Here is a 20,044-nt window from a genome sequence, read left to right on the forward strand (position 1 = left end):
AAGCACCAAGCAGATTCTCTGACATGTGCAAGAGCTGCTTCTTACATGGGTAACTCCATGAAGCCTGTTTCCAGGAAACCAGGGCACCAGGCTCTAGGTCTCTAAGAGGGTGTGCCTGCCAAATGGTCTGTCCCTGATCATATTAATATGCGTCCCACCTGGATGAGCCTGGTGAAGCAGCTCAACAACAATATGTGTGTGTGTGTGTGTGTGTGTGTGTGTGTGTGTGTGTGTGTGTTTCTGAGCTTATCCAAGTGCTGCACCAATCACCTGATTATAGTGCACATCCTCTAAGACCCCAAAATTGATCATTCTGTCATAGCAGTTGAGAAATGTGCAGAAGCAAAACACATAGAATCTAAGAATTGTAGATGTTGAAAGAATAATCGGCACCAATTCCTTCCCTTTGCAACACCGAGGTCCAGATCATGTATTTTGGCCAGAGAGAAAAAAACTTTAAGGTATATAGTAAATATACCAAATATGAAAATAACATTTAACATTGGAAGGTGTTCAGAGCATACACATACATAAATTCTCTCATTGTATTTTCACAACTGACTTTGGGTTAGGCAGAAGAGCAATTAGCATTAGTTCCATTCAACAGGTGATGAAGTTGACCTTCAGACAGCAGTCATGATAACTTCTCCAAAGGCTCACCACTAGAACACGGACTTAGTCCCTGGCTTCACTCTCCAAGCCCTGCAGATTTCCTGCTCCACCATGCTTCATTTGGGCAACGGAAGGCAAAGGTAAATATGCCACTGAATGGAAGTACAGGAGAAGAAATCAGGAAGGTCATCTGGCATATCTGCTCCAGGTGAGCTCTCTAATCTCTGGCTGTCTGAGTTCCTGTGTGGTGTGAGTGTGTAGGTTTGTGAAAAACAAATATTTTGGAAAGTGTTTTCTCTATGACCTCAAATCCCACAATCTGTAAACTAGCACACACTAACAATTCTCGTGCACAGCCTTCGAATCTTATTCTTCCTTCTCTGTTCTGACATTGACTCCTCTTTGCTAGAGGCCACCCAGTCCAGCCAGGGGAAACAGTACAAAGTGACTCCAACTTCCCCCTCCACGTACCCTAAGCTGCAAGCATCCATGAGCTATGAGATGAACTGCTTCACAGAGGCTAAGCTGACAAAGATGTACTTTGAGAAACAATAAAACAATAAGCATAGAATAGGCATCAATATTCAGGTACTTGGGTCTCTATTCTGAGCTTGCAATGGATTTTTAATTGGTTGATTTTTCTAAAAGGTCAATGCATTAACCTTTGAGATCTTCCCTTAATTCTCAGAATTCTTACATGCACATTTAGAAAAACACGGGTGTTTAACACATTTTGTCCAGTTAAATGGGCCTCTGTGATCTGAAATTGACATAGGCAGGTGGCTGCCAGGTCTGCGCTACGTCGGGAAATGGATGGATTTCTCCGTTACCCCTCTCCATGGGAAGGAGAAGCGGAAAGGGGAGGAGAACGCTGACAGACAACAGCAGGGCGAGTCTGTGCTCAGCATCTTGTCCTGGTGGTATACCCAAGATGCAAGATTTATAACCTTCTTGTTGCCATGCATCAGCTTCAACACTTCCAGTGAAGTCTTCAATAACTTTGATGACATCTTGCTGAGGGGTTTTGTCATTAAAAGCGAAAGCTGGTCATTAACAAACCTTCTCTGCAGTCATCTACCGCTGTGCTAAGTCAGGCGCGGATCCGACTGGAAAGTTGGGCTTGCTCACAAACTTTCCAGAAGGCTGCTTTTTCCCCCCCTATGTAGGCTATATTTCTTTAGGGAAAGAAAATACAGTTCCCAATCATTTAATCATTTATTTCTCATTATCTGTTGATTAACTTTTCTTGGATAGACACAACCAAATTCAACAAGCATGTGTAGAACACCTACCATCTGACAGAAATGATGCTCAGGACTGAACATATAATTATGAAAAAGACACAGCTCCAACTCCAAGAGGGTTATAGGGCACCTCCCAAAACACAAACCAAAACAACAACAAAACCTTAATCTTGCTAATATGCCAGACTCTGTGTTTAGGCTTTATAAGCATTATCTTATTCCTTTTTTTTTTTTTGCCACTCTTTAGAAGGTAAATGGCCTTCTTATATCCATTTTAAAGATTAGTTGGCTGAAGTGTTGTCTGGTAAAGAATTTTGCCAAAATTATTGAGCTTGTAAGAGGCAAAACAAATTCTAAACCCACATCTTGCCTGACTTGAAGAACCAAGTTCATGTACTCCAAACAACAGGATTGGGCCAGGCAGAAGGCAGAGACTGCAGCATTCCAAGGTGAGGAAAGATCATGAACTAAGAGAAAAGCAGGCGCCTGTTGGGTAGGTGTGAGGCACAGGCTGAACACAGGCTTGAATCCCCTTGGGGAGAATTTGGTCTTGCCAGAGTATTCCTCATTGGGAATAACCTTCACCCACTTCTTGCCTCACCATAATACTCAGATTAGTGAGGTATCCATTTGTATGTGCGTACATATGAACTTACATCTGCTGCTTGCTCTAGCCCAGCAAAGATTGGTGTACATTAAGGACAGAATGAAGATTCCTATGATGTGAGAAAACGTAAACTCTCTAAGAACACGGCTTCCTGAACTTTCACAGAAATTCACGTCAGAGCCATCCAGCTACCCAGTTGCCTGACAGTTGTTTCTGCTGTCAATGATGTGATTTTCGCCTAATCTGGCGACCTCTCTGATGGAAATAATGAAGGAAGGGAGGTGTTTGCTGCTCTCTCCTCCACAGGATTCAACTGTCAATGTTACAACACTCATTCAGAGCTTCCCCAAAAAGAATGACAGAGAAACATGTCGACAGGAGGGAATATTCTGCTATAACTTTTAGAGACTTGGAGGTGGGGAGAGTAAAAAAAAAAAGTCTTAGAATGACATTTTTAAAATAACGAGGTGATAAATATATTCTTAAGAGTATACATTTTGTAAAAATAATTATTACCATTGGTAGAGGGCCTACAATGTGTCAGGCAATTGCTAGGGGGAGGTTCCACAATAGCTCATTAAATGAAGCCTTTACAACTACCACACCAGGGAAAGTGTTATCCCATTTTTATACATGAACTAAGTAAGAGTTTGGGAGGGTGAACAATTTGCCTAATGCCTCTCATTGAATATTTAGCAGAGCTGGAATGCAAGCCTAGTTGTGTGTTATTTCAAGTTTTTGGTGTCTTCACTGTGTTGCTTTACTCTTATCTATATCTACACTAATTAAAACACAGCCTATTTAAAGGCATTTAAATAATGTAACAATTAAAAAGACATTAGCTGACTTCCTTTCCTCCTCTCCGTGAAATGACATTTTACTCTTTTCTTTTCCCAAAAGGAGACAGAAGCATTATCTTACTTTTTACTCCCCAATTAACTGCTGGGGATTTTACCTGAAGAGATCAGTAAGACCTCTAAGCGGATGCCATTGATCCAACTATAGTGTCGTTATGTGCCTGTCCATATGCGTGATGTTGAAGAGAAGGATTTGTTCATGGAAATCACAAAGCCATCATCCATCTGACTCCCTGGGTTCTGGTGGGTTCTCACCTGCAGCAATTCCCATGAATGTCTTCATTGGCCTGTTATTATTTTGAATTGCTGATGGTGTGCTTTTTACTAAGAAAGTACTCAGCAATCAAGATCATCAGTGCTACCTCCGAGGAATCTCTGGAATTCGATTAGTAAGCACAGCTCTACTCCTGTGATAGCAGGCAGGATAGGGGATGTCTGAGCTCTGTCCAAGGTCACAGGACCTGACAGCTCGAGTAGAGGCAGCATGAAGCACTCTCAAAGAATACACGTCAGCAAAGAATGCCAAAGGTGAGCAAAACGTTCTGTGTGGTGGGACAACAAGCTCTCAGGGTCAGAAAGCAGACCTTATCAAACACCTAAATAGTAGCAGTACTACTAATAATAATGCACACATCCTACCTTGTTCCAGCAAACATTACCTAGTAACTTTGTGATCTTGAGCAAATGACTTAGCCTCTTTGAAACTCAGTTTTCTCATCTGCAAAGTAGGAGCAGTGACCTCACATAACTTTTGAAAAGGAAATGAGATGGAGTCAATTAAGACTCATTTTGTTCCAAGTGATAGAAACCCAATCAGAATCAGGTGAAGCAGAAAGAGCACTTAATTAAAAGTAAAAGTAATGTATCGCAAGAACAGGTACGCAGCTGGGTTGAGGAAACACTGGAACTAGAGGCCCAAGTGCCATCTGGGATTTCTCTTCATTCCCTGTGGCCACTTCCCCTGAGGCACCTGCAGCCCTTCTCATTGCTCATAGCTGAAGAGGCAGGACATGGCCACCAATGGCCTCCAATGTTACATCCCCCACCAAATCAAGCTAAGAAATAAGCAAACTGATTGGTCCAAGGGAAGAAATGGGATTGGCCCAGCTCATGTCATGTGCCTACATCTAGACCAATCAATTATCTGTTGGCAAGGAGCAGTATTTTATTCTACTTACACTAGTGACCCGGTGCACGAAATTTGTGCATGGGGGGGGGGTGTCCCTCAGCCTGGCCTGCACCCCCTCCAATCTGGAACCCTTCAGGGGATGTCTGACTGCCGGTTAAAGCCCGATCCCACAAACCGGCAGTTGGACATCGCTCTCGCAATCCAGGACTGCTGGCTCCTAACCACTCACCTGCCTGCCTGCCTGATTACCCCTAACCACTCTGCCTGCCGGCCTGCTCACCCCCAACTGCCCCTTGCCAGCCTGCTTGCCCCCAACTGCCGCCCCTGCCAGCCTCCTCACCCCCAACTGCCCCCCCTGCTGGCCTGCTCACTCCCAACTGCCCCCCGCCGGCCTGATCACCCCCAACGCCCCCCTACTGGCCTGATCACCCACAACTGCCATCTCATCCTGGCCTGATCACCCACAACTGCCCTTCCCTCTTGGCCCCTAACCACCTCTACCTCGGCCCCACCACCATGGCTTTGTCCAGAAGAATATCTGAAAGGTCTCCTGGAAGGTCTCTCAGTCTAATTAGCATATTACCCTTTTATTAGTATAGATAGAGGCCTGGTGCACAGGTGGGGACCAGCTGGTTTGCCCTGAAGGGTGTCCCGGATCAGGGTGGGGGTTCCCTTGGGGGGCGGAGCGGCCTGGGCAAGGGGCCTGTGGTGGTTTGCAGGCTGGCCATGCCCCCATTGGGGTGGGGGTCCCCACTGGGGATGGTGCTGGCCTGGGTGAGGGGCTGGGGCAGTTTTCAGGCTGGCCACACCCCCATGGGGTGAGAGTCCCCACTGGGGTGCCTGGCCAGCCTGGGTGAGGGGCTGAGGGCCATTTGCAGGCCCCTCCCTCATAGGCTGGCCTGGGTGACCCAAGCCTCCCGTGTGCTTCAGATGGCTCTGTGGCCACTGCCATCTTTGTCCTGCTAACTTGCATATTCCCTCCTGATTGGCTGTGGGCATCATGAAGTGACGGTCAATTACCATATTTCTCTCTTATTAGTATAGATGGCTGTCCCTATGGGTAAGCCTGAGGATGGGGAAGGTGGGTATTTCATAGAAGAAATAGGATTAGTTAGAAGAAAAGAGAGTTTCATGACAGATGAAATAATTGGTGTCCATTGCAACAATATATGAAAAATAGCTATTATTACACCCAATTCAAATATATACACATATCTATGAGTTTATTGTCAATATGTAGAATTCTGCACTTTATGAAAGTGATATTTTTAAAAAGCCGAATGAATACAGCATTATGTGTTAATTATGATGAATATAGATCATCTAATGTTAAAAATCAGAGGAGAACATAGATGCTCTGAACAATCAATGTTTTAAGTGCACAGTACTTTGTCCATCAATTTAAACAAAATATAAAATCAACAAGTTGAAAGCAGGAGTTTGTTCCCTAACCCTATTCCATTCTCCTGTCCTTCAGAAACCCAACTCACATTTTCCACCCTTGCTTTCAATTTTCAATTATTTTTGGTCTTCAGTTGTTTTAATTTCGGGGGTCCATCACTGAGATTTTATCACTAAAGATCTCAGGGACTGTGTAAAGTACCCAAAACTATTTTAAAGACCAATTGAAAGACCTTACATGGTTAGCACTAAACATGTAAGCTGGAGATGAAAACCGCCAATTCCTGTTTTTCCCTCTTTCCCAAAAACACAGAGAACAATTTTGGACAAGTCATTTGTGGCCCCTGCATCACCCATAAATCTGCCTGGTAGTAACTAGCCTACTTGCCTCTCAGGATGAAGCGGGGATCATCAATGTATTAGATATAAATGGGCCCATTTACAGGGAAAAGTGGGAAGAAAAAAAAAAATGATAGATTCCCCTTTCTGATGAGAATGTGAATTCCCACCTAGAGGAAGAATATGTTTTCTGTGTAAGACAAATAGATTAGATTGCTTGGGTTAAATTGTAGGAATCCAATTGCACTCTGCCAATAAAGTCCAGGCCTGAGTGAGGGATCAAGTCAACATATTTTAGGTTTTAGAAAGAAAGCAGTTTGTGTTACTTTCCAGAATTCCTCTGGCTTCTTCCAGTATATTACTAATTAATTTTTGAAAGAATCATTTCAGGACTTTTCAAATAAAATGATGAGAGAAAAGTAATGCCTAACATGCTAAAAAAAAAGATATTGAAAGTCTCATCTTGCATTGGATTTTGTTGCTATGATACGATTCCTTATAGGGAAGAGAAATTAAATTTATAAAGCAAAAGTGTTCCAAATGGTAGCTAAAAGGGGGTGGGGTCACAGTTTTAGAAATGTTTGTTATCAGTTAAAGATTACTACTTCACATTTGTTTTCAAATATGAAAAGAATTCCATGAGGGAAAGAAGTTACCAGAATAATAATATTGTCTAGAAACAAATTTCACAAAATCTATAGGACAAAAAAAAAGTTCCTAACTGGGCTACTTGGTTATAGCTTAAATGAAACATGTTGGTTAAAGTCTCATGCTACTTTAAAATGTATTACACAAATGCTTAATTATTTTTCCTTTAAAAATTCTATCAGTTCATTTCTTGGTAGGTAGGATATTAAAATATGCAAATAAGCATGCTCTAGTTGGTCAATGCTAATCTTTTTGTAATAACTAATGTTCTCTTCCAACTGCCACCACTCCTCCTATTCATGTCACCTTCACCCAGGAGTCACAAAATGCTGAAGACAGCCGCTTTTTACTTGATTAAATTTTAGGAGGTTGAAGCTAGGCCAAAATCCTCACCCTACTCTTTCCTAAATACTTTCTCTCCTCTCTCTTAATTACACGGCTTTCCACTGATTTACATGAATTTCAGCTTTCAACATCATTGGTCTTTGCTGAATGCAAATAGGCACATAAGTTTGCACAATTGATCTTTCATCATTTCAAATGGTACCTTTGAACAGTTCCTGAAATGTCTGTCTGAAATACTCCCAGCGTTGAGTGTCATCAAGAGATGTGAGGTCACCCTGGGGAAACCCATTCTCGGTGATGTAAATTACAGGGTTATTATACGTATCCTGAAACAAGAGAGCAGAAGTTTTATTCCAAACAGATGTAGAAAAAAATGGCTCATAAAGTCAGGTGCATTATCCTCTATCTTCTCCAAGCTCCAGCCCCAAACTAGTTTTCAGCAAATTGCACTGACCCTATTAACTTAATTTTCCACGCACTGATCTTTTATGACTAACAATGGGAAAGCAAAACTGTGCAAATGTGCATGAAGACAGTCAAATGACTCCTGTTATAATGGGAAGACAGAAATATCTTTCTGCCATCAGCATCTGCTGACTGTCACTGCTCCTTAACCCTTTGGTCCCACCAACAGCTACACTCTCTATCCCCCCTACACGGGGAAGGGGCCCCGAAAACTGATAACTTGACATTTTAATTTCAGCTACCTGGATGCCATCCAGCAAAACAGAGACCCAAAAAGGATCCAGCTATTTCAACCCTTAGAATGCCTTTTAATAATTACAGCCAGGACACCAGCCTGAAAACAACAGCCAAGCTATTCCTGTGGCCACGGATGACTTAGCAGAGAGTCCTAACTTTGACAATGATTTTGAAGCCCTTTATCTGCTAGTTACCCCTCACCAATTTATTTCTTAATCTTCTTTTTCCAGGCCAACAATGCATATGCTATTGCCTACAATCATTCTTTTTCAGGTTTGTATACACATATACATAGGCCTGACTTCCCATCTTCACGTATTTGGGTATTCATGGACACAAACATATATGCATTTACCTTAATGTATTTCAGTAGTTTTCGTATTCCCCATGGCACCACATAGACCCAATCCACATGTATCCAAGCTGGGTCTGGAAAAATGTCCATCTCCACATCCTGGAGAACACCCCGTTCTCCTTTATTGTTCTCCCGGTACTTGACTAGGCGACTTGAATAATATTGCACAGCAAAAAAATCAGCTGTGCCTTTGATCATCCTCTTCTCTTCTTCTGTAAATTCTGGGAGCCTTGATGATGGATAGCCTTGCCTTTTACTCATGGAGGCGATCTGGGATTTGACAACTTCTGGATAATCACCATCAATAAAAATGGGTTTAGCAAAGAAATCCAAGTGGAAAGCCAAGGCTCTTTTAGCAGCTTCCTGGTCAGACACTGAGTTGGGATCTGCGGGTTCCACCCAGCCACAGAACAATGCTAGGGACACCATACCCTTCTGCTCCTTTCGGAATAAGGAATCATAGCTGTGCCAGGCTCTGGCGTGGGCCTTAATCAAATTATGAGCTGCCTGATAGCCTCCAGTTCCCAGGTGAGGTACACCAGGAGGAAATGCACCCAAATCATATGCCAGCAGGGCAAACAAATTAGGCTCATTTATGGTGATCCACTGTTTGACTCGATCCCCAAACATCTTGAAGCAAAACCGGGCATATTCATCAAAAGATTCAATGATTGTGTCTGACAACCAACCTCCCTGGTCTTCTAATGCCTGCGGCAAATCAAAGTGGTAAAGAGTCACTATGGGCGTAATCCGATTTGCTAACAAATCATCAATCATCTTGTTGTAATAGTCAATTCCTAGGGAAAAAAAGAAGATATATAAGAAGAAAATTTATTTTTAGTATGTTGGCAATAACTTTTAAAAGAGAGATGATCGGGAATAATTTCCTAAATAATGTTTTGTTCAAAATAAGGTTTATTACTTCGTACATATAATCAATTAAAGGCTGAGAGAAATCAGGAAGAATTCCAAGGAAGACTGGCCTGGCCAATCAGGGAGTGGGGGAGTGATGGGGTGACATGATTGTGGAAGATGTGTGTTCTGAATGGAATACATTTGGTCAAGTTGTTATCACATAATTTTGTATTATTGCTACAGACTTAAGTTGTTTATTTTTTATATGCAAGATTTGCCTTTTAACTGAACTAGAATACAAACCCCCTGATAACAAAAAGTTTGTCTGTTTTACCTCTGGATTCCCCAAATCCTGGCATAATACTGGAAATTTGGTAGATATACTCAATAAATATTTGAGTGAATGAGTAAATCTCAATAGTAATCAATATAAAGTAAAAGAACCGAACCAGATAACTGACTTAGTTCTTCTCCAGAACCATTAGTCTCAAAAGTCTAAGAAGAAAAGCGCACTGTGCATGAACAAGGGCTCATCACCTGTCCCAGAATATGGGGTACAGGGCAGTTAGGACCTTAAGGAATACTAAGTTGGGGTGTCTGCTCTAAAATTCTGGCATATTCTTGGGAATACACACCACCCCTGGCTCTGGCTCTCTGCTGACTCTCCAGTGTGGTATGTGATGAAAGTGAGCTTGCAGGATTGTGGCAGAGCTCAGAGGTGTTATTAAGTCAGAGATACTCAGAAACCAATGCCAAGATGATGTCAGGTCCAAACTGATGATGACTTTTAACTTGAAAAGACTATATGATGAGAGGCTGATGATAGTACTTTGTGTGATTTTAGTATAAGAGTATGGAGGTAGCCTACACTGAGCAGAGATAAGCTATCTTTGCTTTGGAAAGGTTGTTTCCTGGCCAATAATTATAATTTCATATTAGAATTGTGTTATACCTAGAAAACGGGTCCCTTTCCCTTTCCTTTAACACAGTATCCTCCAATTTTTTTTAAAAAAAAAAGATAATAAGATAGACATTTGTATGTGTTTCCTTCAGTCAATCATTAATTTATGCATTTCTTAAATGCACATTTACAAAGAAGCTACTCTACACCAGAGTTAAACACAGATGTAAGATGAAACACTGCCCTTGTCCTCAGGGAGCTTACAATTTAGTAGGGACTCTAGATAAATTCATAAACAATTACAATACAGTATTACCAGTTAAAGATGAAGTACAGAATGCTATTTAAGCCGGTGATAAAGAATACCCATCACAAACTGAGAGCATTTGAAACTTTATTCTAAAAGCAATGTAGTGTAACAGTTTCAAAAGGGAACCATGATGCCTAAATTCTATGTCAATTCCTGCACTATATCAGTGACCTTGGCAAGTGACTTCATCTTCCTGAATTATCTTTCCCTTTCTGTAAAATGTGAACAATAATAGAAACCCAGTTCAATAATTGCTATGTGAGCTTAAAGAGTTGAAAACATGAACATGCTTAGCACTGTTGTTGGCATAAGATAAAGCCTTAGTATAGGTTAGCTATCATTCTAATTATTATTATTATTATTGTCATTAGTGATATCTAAGCTGATACTCAAAGGACAAATGGAAGTTACCCAGAAGGCAAAAAGAAAAGAGTGATCCAGGAAGAGAAAAGGGGAAAGCAAATGTCAAAAGAACAAAAAAGGTATGGAAATAACATACACACACACACAAACAAGCAACAACAACAACAACAACAAACCCAAATCTGAACAGAGCTTGCTATAGCGAGGGAGTCAGCCATCAGCACTTGCATTTGGCAGAGACTCAAAGGCTGTCAGGGAAGAGGGAAAGTTTTACAGTGATAAAGGGGGGACCTTTATGTACATGCAGATTAGAGGTTGTTGGCACAGGGCAGAAGTGGGGCATCTTAAACACTTGGTTTGGGGAACATATTTGGCTGCCTCTGCTTGATTCTGAGTTGGAAACAGGAGTCGGGGGAGACTAAAAACAGAGAAGCTGGCAGTTGTTGACCAAGTTCTGACTTTTCCGGGATGACTGCTGCAGTCTCCAGTTTGCCTTCCCGGGCTTTGTAGTGGACCTGAGTTTCATTCTCAAATATGGCCTGGCCATTGTCATTTGCATATTCATTCTCTTAGAAGCATATGAGGAGAGCATATAGCTCAGCAGAGGAGGTATCAGAATGGTGAGAGGTAAGCAGAAGCCAAATTATGCGAGGTCATGTGCTGTCTGCCTGTTAATAAAAGTGGATATTTTAAACAATGTCTCACTTATCTTCCAAACTGGAACAGAATGTGAATCATGTATAACAACTTCATACCTGGAAGACCCACTTGAATGCCATTACTCACTCTGTGGTCAGAATAAGCCCCGCTCCCCACCCCAAGTTGTCCATGGAACATGTGAATGGGTTACTTTACTAGTACATAGCAAAAGGGACTTGGCAGATGTGATTGAGGTTAAGAATCTTGAGATGGAATGATTTCTCTAGATTGTTCAAGTAGGCCCAATATAACCACAGGAGTCCTGGATGGCAGAAGAGTGGGTCAGAAAGATGTAACAGAAAAGCTGACAGCATGAGATGGGCGCCACCCATTATTGCTGACTTCAAAGATGGAGAAAGGGAGCCATGAACCAAGAAATGTGGGTGGAGCCTGGAAGCTGAAAATGGTGCTCAGGTGACAACCATCAAGGAAATGAAGACTTAAGCCCTACAGCCACAAGAAACTGAATTCTCCTGTCAACTTGAAAAAGTCAAGAACAAGACTGGATCCTTCAGAAAAAACAAACAAACAAACAAACAAACAAGAAAAAAACATAGCCCTGTATGCAGCTTGGCCAGACCTGTCAGAATTCTGATTGACAGGATTCTAAGGTAATACATGTGTGTTGTACACAGCTAAGTTTGTGGTAGTTTGTTACAGCATCAATAAAACTAATACACTCACCAAAATTTATAAAATTTTTATTTTCTCTCTCAATGAAAGCGCATTCCGTCATCCTATCTTTTGACCTCTGTAAACCCACACATCCTCATTTGTAAAATGGGATCTTCGAAGATGGTATAATGGAATCATCTTGGAACTGGTTGTGTTAAGGTTCACAGAGCCACTTCCTTCCATTGTCTTTGCATATAAAGATATCAACTTTTATTTATTGCATTCATACTTAAGTCCAAGAGGTGGGTATTTTTATCCTTAATGAACATAACAGAAAACTGAGATTCTGAGAGAGTGAGAACTGGACTTAAAGTGCCCATGTTGTCAAATGGCACAGCCAACATTTAAACCCATTTGTCTCACTGCAGAGACATTTCCACAGCAACATTCAATTTCTCCCATTTACTAATGTTTCAGAAGCAGAAATGTAGGGATTCTGTTTTTCTAGCCTTACCAATCACCTACTTTGGTGATTTGACTCAGATATTGTTTATCTTTTTGGAGGAATCAATGATTTATCTCCTGTAAGCATCATTAGATATGGCACAGTCATTAATGATAGCAATCAATGTAATTAAAACAACATGATAATTCTCAGTTGAACAAAGATTAAAAATATACTTATATTTTTTTCTCACACATCAGCATGGCTGAGTAACAAAGGACTTCATAATTAATCCTTATCCTAGAATGGAGCATTTTATTTCTGGTCTGTTACGGTTTATTTGGTGTTGCAATGAAACTTTCCCATGATGCTGTGGAGGGAGGTTTTTAAGATTAGAGCGCCGGAGTCAGACAATTCAGCCAAAGGGTCATGGACAAAGCATCTGGCCTCTCGACACCCAAGTTTCTTCATCTGTAAAGAGGAATAGTAAGAGTGCCACCTCGTGCGTGTAGTGAGTATCAAAATAGGAAAAACCATCAAAGTGTTTTTTAGTTTTACCAGACGGATACAATTCTCTGAATAAATGTATATTATAAATGATCATCTGTTACCAATCTAAGGATCTTGAAACCTTAGCTGTCACTTGGACCCTGCTCTGCATCTGGATATTAGAAAAGGATCGGTTATTTTAATTATTGACACTTTCATGGTCTTCTTATATTGTTACTACCATCTTCTCTGTCTTAATTAAGACTACTTATTTTTATTTGACCATTGAAAATATGAAGCATATTTGAGTTAAAGAGCTTTTGGATATAAGAAAAATGCAACCCACTCAGATTAAATCAAATATAAAGGTGGCAGTAGGGGCTGGTGACTGGTTGGTATTGGGACGCAGTAAGCATTCTTTGAAATGATCAAGGGATATCATCTAACAAATAATAGAAAATTATTGCAAATGGAACTCAAAGTTGGGAACTGAAAAAAATCTTTGTGTCAGGAAATTCTGGTCTCTCTCATGCCAGCTTTTCTGGATACACCGTCTATGTGGCTGGCTTTCTCATAGAGCCAGTTTTCTTTATGCACCCAATTTGCCGTGTTTCAAAATGGCCATCTCATCTGCCAAAACCCACCACCAACCTACTCAGCCTCTCAGCTCTCAATTCCAAACATCCCTGAGAAAAAAGAAACCAACAGGTCAAGATGGCCTTCTTCAGTGAGGTTACACAAATCCAATGTCACAAAGAACTCTTTCCCTCATCCAGTCAGCTGTGGCCAGGAGTAGAGCAGGATTATGTAGAACAAAGAAATTGGGAAAATTCCCTGAGGAAAATGTGTGGCTGAAATTTGCAAAAAAAATGATGTCTCAGTATAAAACATAATTGAACTGGAATCCTCCTAGGCAAACTATAAATGTATTAGTGCGGAATTAATTTTGATAGAGTGGCTACACGTGTCAAACATATAATTCTCTAAGTTCACTCCTCTCCAGACTCACACAACCATTTTTTTCATTGCCATAGGTTCCCTTGGCACATTGCCTGTATTAGTCACCAACTGCTGTTGTAACAAATCACCGTAAACCCAGTAGTAGCCTAAAGCCATGGTCGGCAAACTGCTGCTTGCGAGCCACATGCGGCTTTTTGGTCCCTTGAGTGTGGCTCTTCCACAAAATACCATGGCCTGGGCGAGTCTATTTTGAAGAAGTGGCATTAGAAGAAGTTTAAGTTTAAAAAATTTGGCTCTCAAAAGAAATTTCAATCATTGATATTTAGCTCTGTTGACTAATGAGTTTGCCAACCACTGGCCTAAAACAACACAAATGTATTATCTTACAGTCCTGGCATCAGATATCCAAAATGGTTCTCTCTGAGCTAAAATCAAGATGTCAGCAGGGCTGCATCTGTTCTAGAGGCTTTCGAGGAGAATTCATTTCCTTGCCTGTCCAGGCATCTAGAGGCTGCCATCATTCCTTGGCTCATGGCCCCTTCCTCCATCTTCAAAGCCAGGACAGTAACATCTTCTCTCCTTTCTGAGCTCTGCTTCAGTCCTTGTATCTTCTCTCTTCCTGATCTTCTTGCCTCCCTCTTATAAGGATGTATGTGATTACATTGGAAGCACCCAGGTAATCCAGGATGATTTCCCCAGCAAGAGACCCTTACCTTAATCATGTCTATAAAGTCCCTTATACCAGGTAAAAGAATATATTCACAGTTTCTGAGAATTAGGAGGTGGACAATTTTGGGGAGTGGAGCTGCCACATTGCTCAACATAAAGTAAGAAATCAATAAAATTTCTCGTGTTAATTTATTTAGTTAACATCCCTGCTAAGTGTGCTCATATTTTAAACCTTAAAGTGAATAAGAAATTCTACATAAGCATTCCTTTTTCCTTTATTTCTAATACTTGAGTCCCTTACTAATCACCAGAAACTCATACTTGTGGCAGATATGAAAATGCACTTGAACAGTTGAGAAATACAGAAATATGTGGTTTCAGTTACCAGCTCAATCTCTTCTTATTAAACCTTGAATACTTGACATTTGAAAGAGAAAGACTGTGTAACAATTCCATTTTGTAAAATATTCTTCCAATTTAGCAACACAGGATTTTATAAGCTTCCAAATGTCTTCTAATCAAGCTTTAAAATAGGGAGTCAAGCACACACACACACACACACACACACACACACACACAGGGGGGGGGGTTCTTGGAAAGAACAGTGACAAGGGATTTCCAATTCTTTTCATGCTCCTTGAGAAAATATTTAAACAGAAAAAAACAAATTATGGCCTTTCTGAGTTAAAATGGTTCCAATTGCTTCAACAGATCACCACACAAGAGTGAGCAGCTGCTTATTGAAATTCTGCCTCCTGGAAAGACCTCCAGTGCCCTCTTGTTCATGGAGAAGTCTGTGATATTAATCAGCTATGGTTTTACAAAAGCTGGACAAACACAAGAAGCTCAGTGCTGGGAATACGTGATGCTCACATGAGATTTGCATGCGTGACTTCCCCTTGTTGTTCAGGTGGCCCTAGAGACTCCAGTCCCACCACCACCCCCCTCCAGCTGCCCCTGGACTACTGGTTTACAGTGTTTTCCATTTACTTCTGTCCACCTGAAGTTGATATCAAGTAGATTGATATATTGCCATTAGTACATGTTCACCATTTTTTATTTGAAAATCTTGGGGGCCAATGTGTTCAAAATTTTTGGATTGTAGAAAGGAAATACCATATACTAAGTTTAACACCTCTTTATGGTGTCTGAGTCAGTATCCCTTAATATTTCTGCAGTAAAATATATAAATATCCTCATCAAGCAGAAGAAAACTGAGATGATAAAAATCTTTCATATCCATTTAGGTCAGCTTTTGCTGCCAAATTAGTTTTAGAACTAAACTCACTAAAAAGGATTCATTATTCAGACTTGGATTTTAGAATTTCAGATAAGGAATTATGGACTTATAGTATAAGCTGATGGGTTATGTTTTCATTCTGTTTTTAAGTTTTCTTTTTTTGTTGTTTTTTTAACCAACCAAATGGAAGCTCAGTGAAAACTCCAAACTCCTAGAATCATGGGTTAGAATAGTGGACAGCGTTGTAGTGATAGAGTGTGTTCTACTTCATTTTACCAACAAGGCAACTGTAGCACAAATAATAGAAGTCATTCGGTGAGGTTGTAAATGGGTTGAGAAAAGATACTAGGTTTTTGACATCAGATAGGGTTGAATCAGACCTAATGAAACCTGTCATTTTAGCAGATTTATGCTCAGACTTACACCCAGGTTGCCATGATACCCTCTGGTTAGAGAATCCCCTTACTCATAGGACTATTAGGAGCATTCAATCAACAAAAGCAGGTATAAAATAGGCACAGTGAGTTGCTCATAGTACATCTCACTAAAAGCAACCTTTCCTGCCCTGAGAGTGATTTTTATGATTGCTATTGACCTAATTTGATTAAAGTCAGTAAGATTACGAATTCCTCCTGGCAAGGCACTGGACCAGGTCACAGGGATGAAGAAGACAGAGTTATCTCCCATTATACCATAAGCAATTTGAGGGATTGTCATATCTTTGTTATGAGTACCAAGCACAACTGACACACAGACAATTAATACATGATTGTTGAATTGAATTCAACTCATGCATTCACAGTCTAACACGGGATATGATAACACTAAGAGAAAAAGAAGAATGTGAGAAATACCCAGAGAGTTTTACAAAGTGCTATGAAAATAGAAAACAGGATTTCTTCTGTCTAGGAATAGGGGAAGATTTTTAAAAAGAGGAAACATTTGTGTTAGGCCTTAACAGGAGGGTAGACATTCAGGGGGTATAATTGGGAGTTAAGGAAATACCATTTCAGGCAAAAGGAAGAACTTGAGAAAATTCTGACAAAGGTGGAAAATTATGTAGTATATTGAACAAGCTGTGGGGTGCATGCTCAGGGAATGCATGGGCCATACACATGGGGGAATTGCAGATTGTCAAGAGTCAGGGATGAGTTAAGACTAAGTCAAATAAAACCCAGACTGATATGTGAAGGAGTGTAGACTGTACATTGAGGCTTAGGGTGACTAAAAATATGTTTAGGTTGCTTTGTTTTTAGCAGGGATGATGTAAACCAAATGGGCCAAGCTTTAGGAAAACTGTTGCGGTAGCATTTTGTATAAAACATTAAAAAACAAAGAAAGTGAAGGTAGATAGACTTGTCAAGGGTATATGAAAAAGTCCTTCATGAGAATGATAAACACCTGAACTAGGGCAGGGGCAGAGAAGATGGCTAGGAGGGGAGAAGTCCAAGAGACATAAGTAGCATGGGTCACATTTGACAACCAACCAGATGTAGAAAGCAAAGAGAAGATTCAAAGACAGCTCTTAGTGTTTAGACCTGGGGGGTATGGTGGTGCCAGAGAACAGAGAGGATACAGGTGATGGATTAAGAAGGTAGAAAAGTATGAGTTCATTTTAAAACTGAAGAACAAACTAACTTTTGTTCAAAATAAAAAATAAAACTTGCTAATGATGTCAAGAAAGAAGACATTCAACCAACAGCAGTTAGTCATAGGGCTAATGTCTTCAGAATCAAGCAATGAACCTGCTAATCTTATGTTTTTCCCATTGAGTAGAGGCTACTCTAAGGCCGTAGGTGACATGTGAGTCTATGAGTTGTGGTTCCATGTCACAAGGTAAAGATCCCACCTGACATAAAATGAGCATGGCAAGTGCACAAAGCTATCTAGAAATTGTTATCAGATGTTGTGGTGACCACACAACCATAAAATTATTTTCGTTGCTACTTCATAACTGTAATTTTGCTACTGTTAATGAATCGTAATGTAAATATCTGTGTTTTCTGATGGTCTTAGGCTCTACAGCAGCGGTTCTCAACCTGTGGGTTGCGACCCACAGGTTGAGAACCGCTAGCAGGGTCGCCTAAGACTATCGTAAAACACAGATATTTACATTACGATTCATTAACAGTAGCAAAATTATAGTTATGAAGTAGCAACGAAAATAATTTTATGGTTGGGGGTCACCACAACCTGAGGAACTGTATTAAAGGGTCGCGGCATTAGAAAGGTTGAGAACCACTGATGTAAGGAATCAGATCACTTGCTCACACAGAACCCCTTACTATCAGTGAAGGCTCTAGGTTGGAAGTATGCTGAGGCAAGCAGGTCCTTCCCTCAGGTGCCTGCAATTGCCCATCTTAAATGACTCCTTAAATTTTGCAACTTCCACACCTCCCTTGCCTCACTTCCCTCCAACACTAGGAATAGTGTAAAATCTTTTCTAAGACAAAGTAGCAATAAAGGTTCTTTATTACGAGGCCATTATGTTGTAGTGCAGGGGTCACAAACTTTCATGTAAAGAACCATCTAGTAAATATTTTAGGCCCCTAACCTAAATGCTTCAGCCCCAGCTGCTCGATTCTGCCACTGCGGTGGGAAAACAGCCGTAGACAACATGTAATGATTACGCATGACTGTGTTGCGATACAACTTTATTGACAAGAATAGGTGGCAGGCCAAATTTGGCCCCCAGGTCATCATTTGCCAGCCCTGTTGTGTTGAAGGAGGTAAGCAGACCTTAGATTTAATTTCCAGACCCACCATTTGCAAAATACCTGGATTTGGATGTGTATCTCTGTAAAATGTGATAATTTTACCTTTCAGAAAAATGTATGATAAATGCTTCATAAATAACAGTCTTTCAAATAGGGCACCATCCTTTGAATTACAAGGCATAATACAAATAATAGCTAACACTTATTGGGTGATTCTATGATATACCAGCAAGTGTAAGGACTATTTTATTGAACCTTCCAACAACTCTTTGAAGTAGAGGAACAACTATAGTATCCCTTTCTACTTGTAGGGAAACTGAGGCACCAAGCGATGCTTATATAGATAGGAAGTGACATAACCCTGGTACGTAGACTCCAGATGCCTTGGTGCTAACCTCTGTGCTAGCTCCATGAATTCAGCTCCTATAAAATGCTCAGAACCACCTCGAGTTTCCAGGGCTTTTCCTAACTCTTCCTCGTGCAACACAACTGAAAACAATGTATACACAACTCCTGAAAATTCATCTTCAGGTTAACACTCCAGTAAGACCTTATGTAGTTAAAACACTTATTCCAACCCTCTTCCTGCCCATCTATTCCTTACCCCCTCCCAACAAAAGATCTGCAGTTAAGGGAATCCAGAATATTATTGAGAAAGCTAATGCAAGCCCATTTCAAAAAATGTATCCCATAATCACTCCCAAAACTTGCAATTTCCAAGCTACACGGCAGAATAGCATACTGGATTAATTATGCCAGGCTGCAGCAATAACCTTGAATTAAAGCTGCAACCTTCTATTTTTAAGAAACACTTGCCTTTCTGGTTGATGAAACCTGTCGTCCCATCAGGTAACAGACGTGACCAGGAAAGAGAGAAGCGGTAATGAGTCAATCCAAGCTGTTTGATACATTTCAAATCTTCCTCCCACAGAGTGTAGCTGCCACAAGCTACATCGCCAGTCTGGTTCTTGAAAACTCTCTCTCCTCCCTGATGGGTGAATGTGTCCCAGACACTAGGGCCTTTTCCATCTGCATCCCAGCCTCCTGAGAAAAAGAAAATGAAACACTTACACTCTTGACATCCACGGGCATATGTGGAATGTAAATATTTGTCGCCAAAAGAACATACCTCATTAACTCAATGTACCATATTTATAACTTTAAAATATGCTTTTACAATAACGTGCACGAGCCGGTTATGTGTTCTGCTGCCCTTGATCCCTGAAGCTGACTGGTGGCAAATGAAAAATTATTGCATAGTGCTGCCACATAGCAGGATTTCATGGTTCATTATCTGAAGATCTCCGGGCTGGTCAAATCAGGCAGGCGCTCGCTCAAAATGTCTGGGTTGAATACATCTCCTTATGAACATTTCCCTTGGCCATGACTGACACGCTCTGTCCTTGGTGTCCATGACCAAGTCCCAAGATCTTACCTTTGGTCCTCTACACTTGAAGCCTATTCTCCTGTTATTTAACAATGGAGCTTGTGACAACCCAGCCAGTGATTTGTAGGTAAGGTGCTGGTTCCCACCATTGCTGA

The 20,044-nt window shown here is 40.8% G+C and overlaps 1 protein-coding gene across 2 annotated transcripts in view; it reads right to left on the reverse strand.

The window, feature by feature from the left end:
* Positions 1–20,044, reverse strand: part of LOC307103148 (cytosolic beta-glucosidase) — a gene marked incomplete at its 3' end in the record, with an annotated part of 114,010 nt that overhangs the window by 60,437 nt on the left and 33,529 nt on the right. Inside the window, exons 2-4 of one of the 2 annotated variants that reach the window (XM_079777195.1) lie at positions 19,319–19,546; positions 8,240–9,036; positions 7,385–7,508 (exon numbers count right to left, since the gene is read on the reverse strand). In XM_079777195.1, coding sequence (XP_079633321.1) covers positions 7,385–7,508; positions 8,240–9,036; positions 19,319–19,546 — 1,149 coding nt within the window. The remainder of the gene's footprint in view (positions 1–7,384; positions 7,509–8,239; positions 9,037–19,318; positions 19,547–20,044) is intronic. The other variant, XM_079777196.1, reaches the window with a different exon arrangement.

The sequence above is a fragment of the Cnephaeus nilssonii genome (genome assembly GCF_951640355.1).
Source record: "Cnephaeus nilssonii genome assembly, chromosome: 1".
Taxonomy (NCBI): domain Eukaryota; kingdom Metazoa; phylum Chordata; class Mammalia; order Chiroptera; family Vespertilionidae; genus Cnephaeus; species Cnephaeus nilssonii.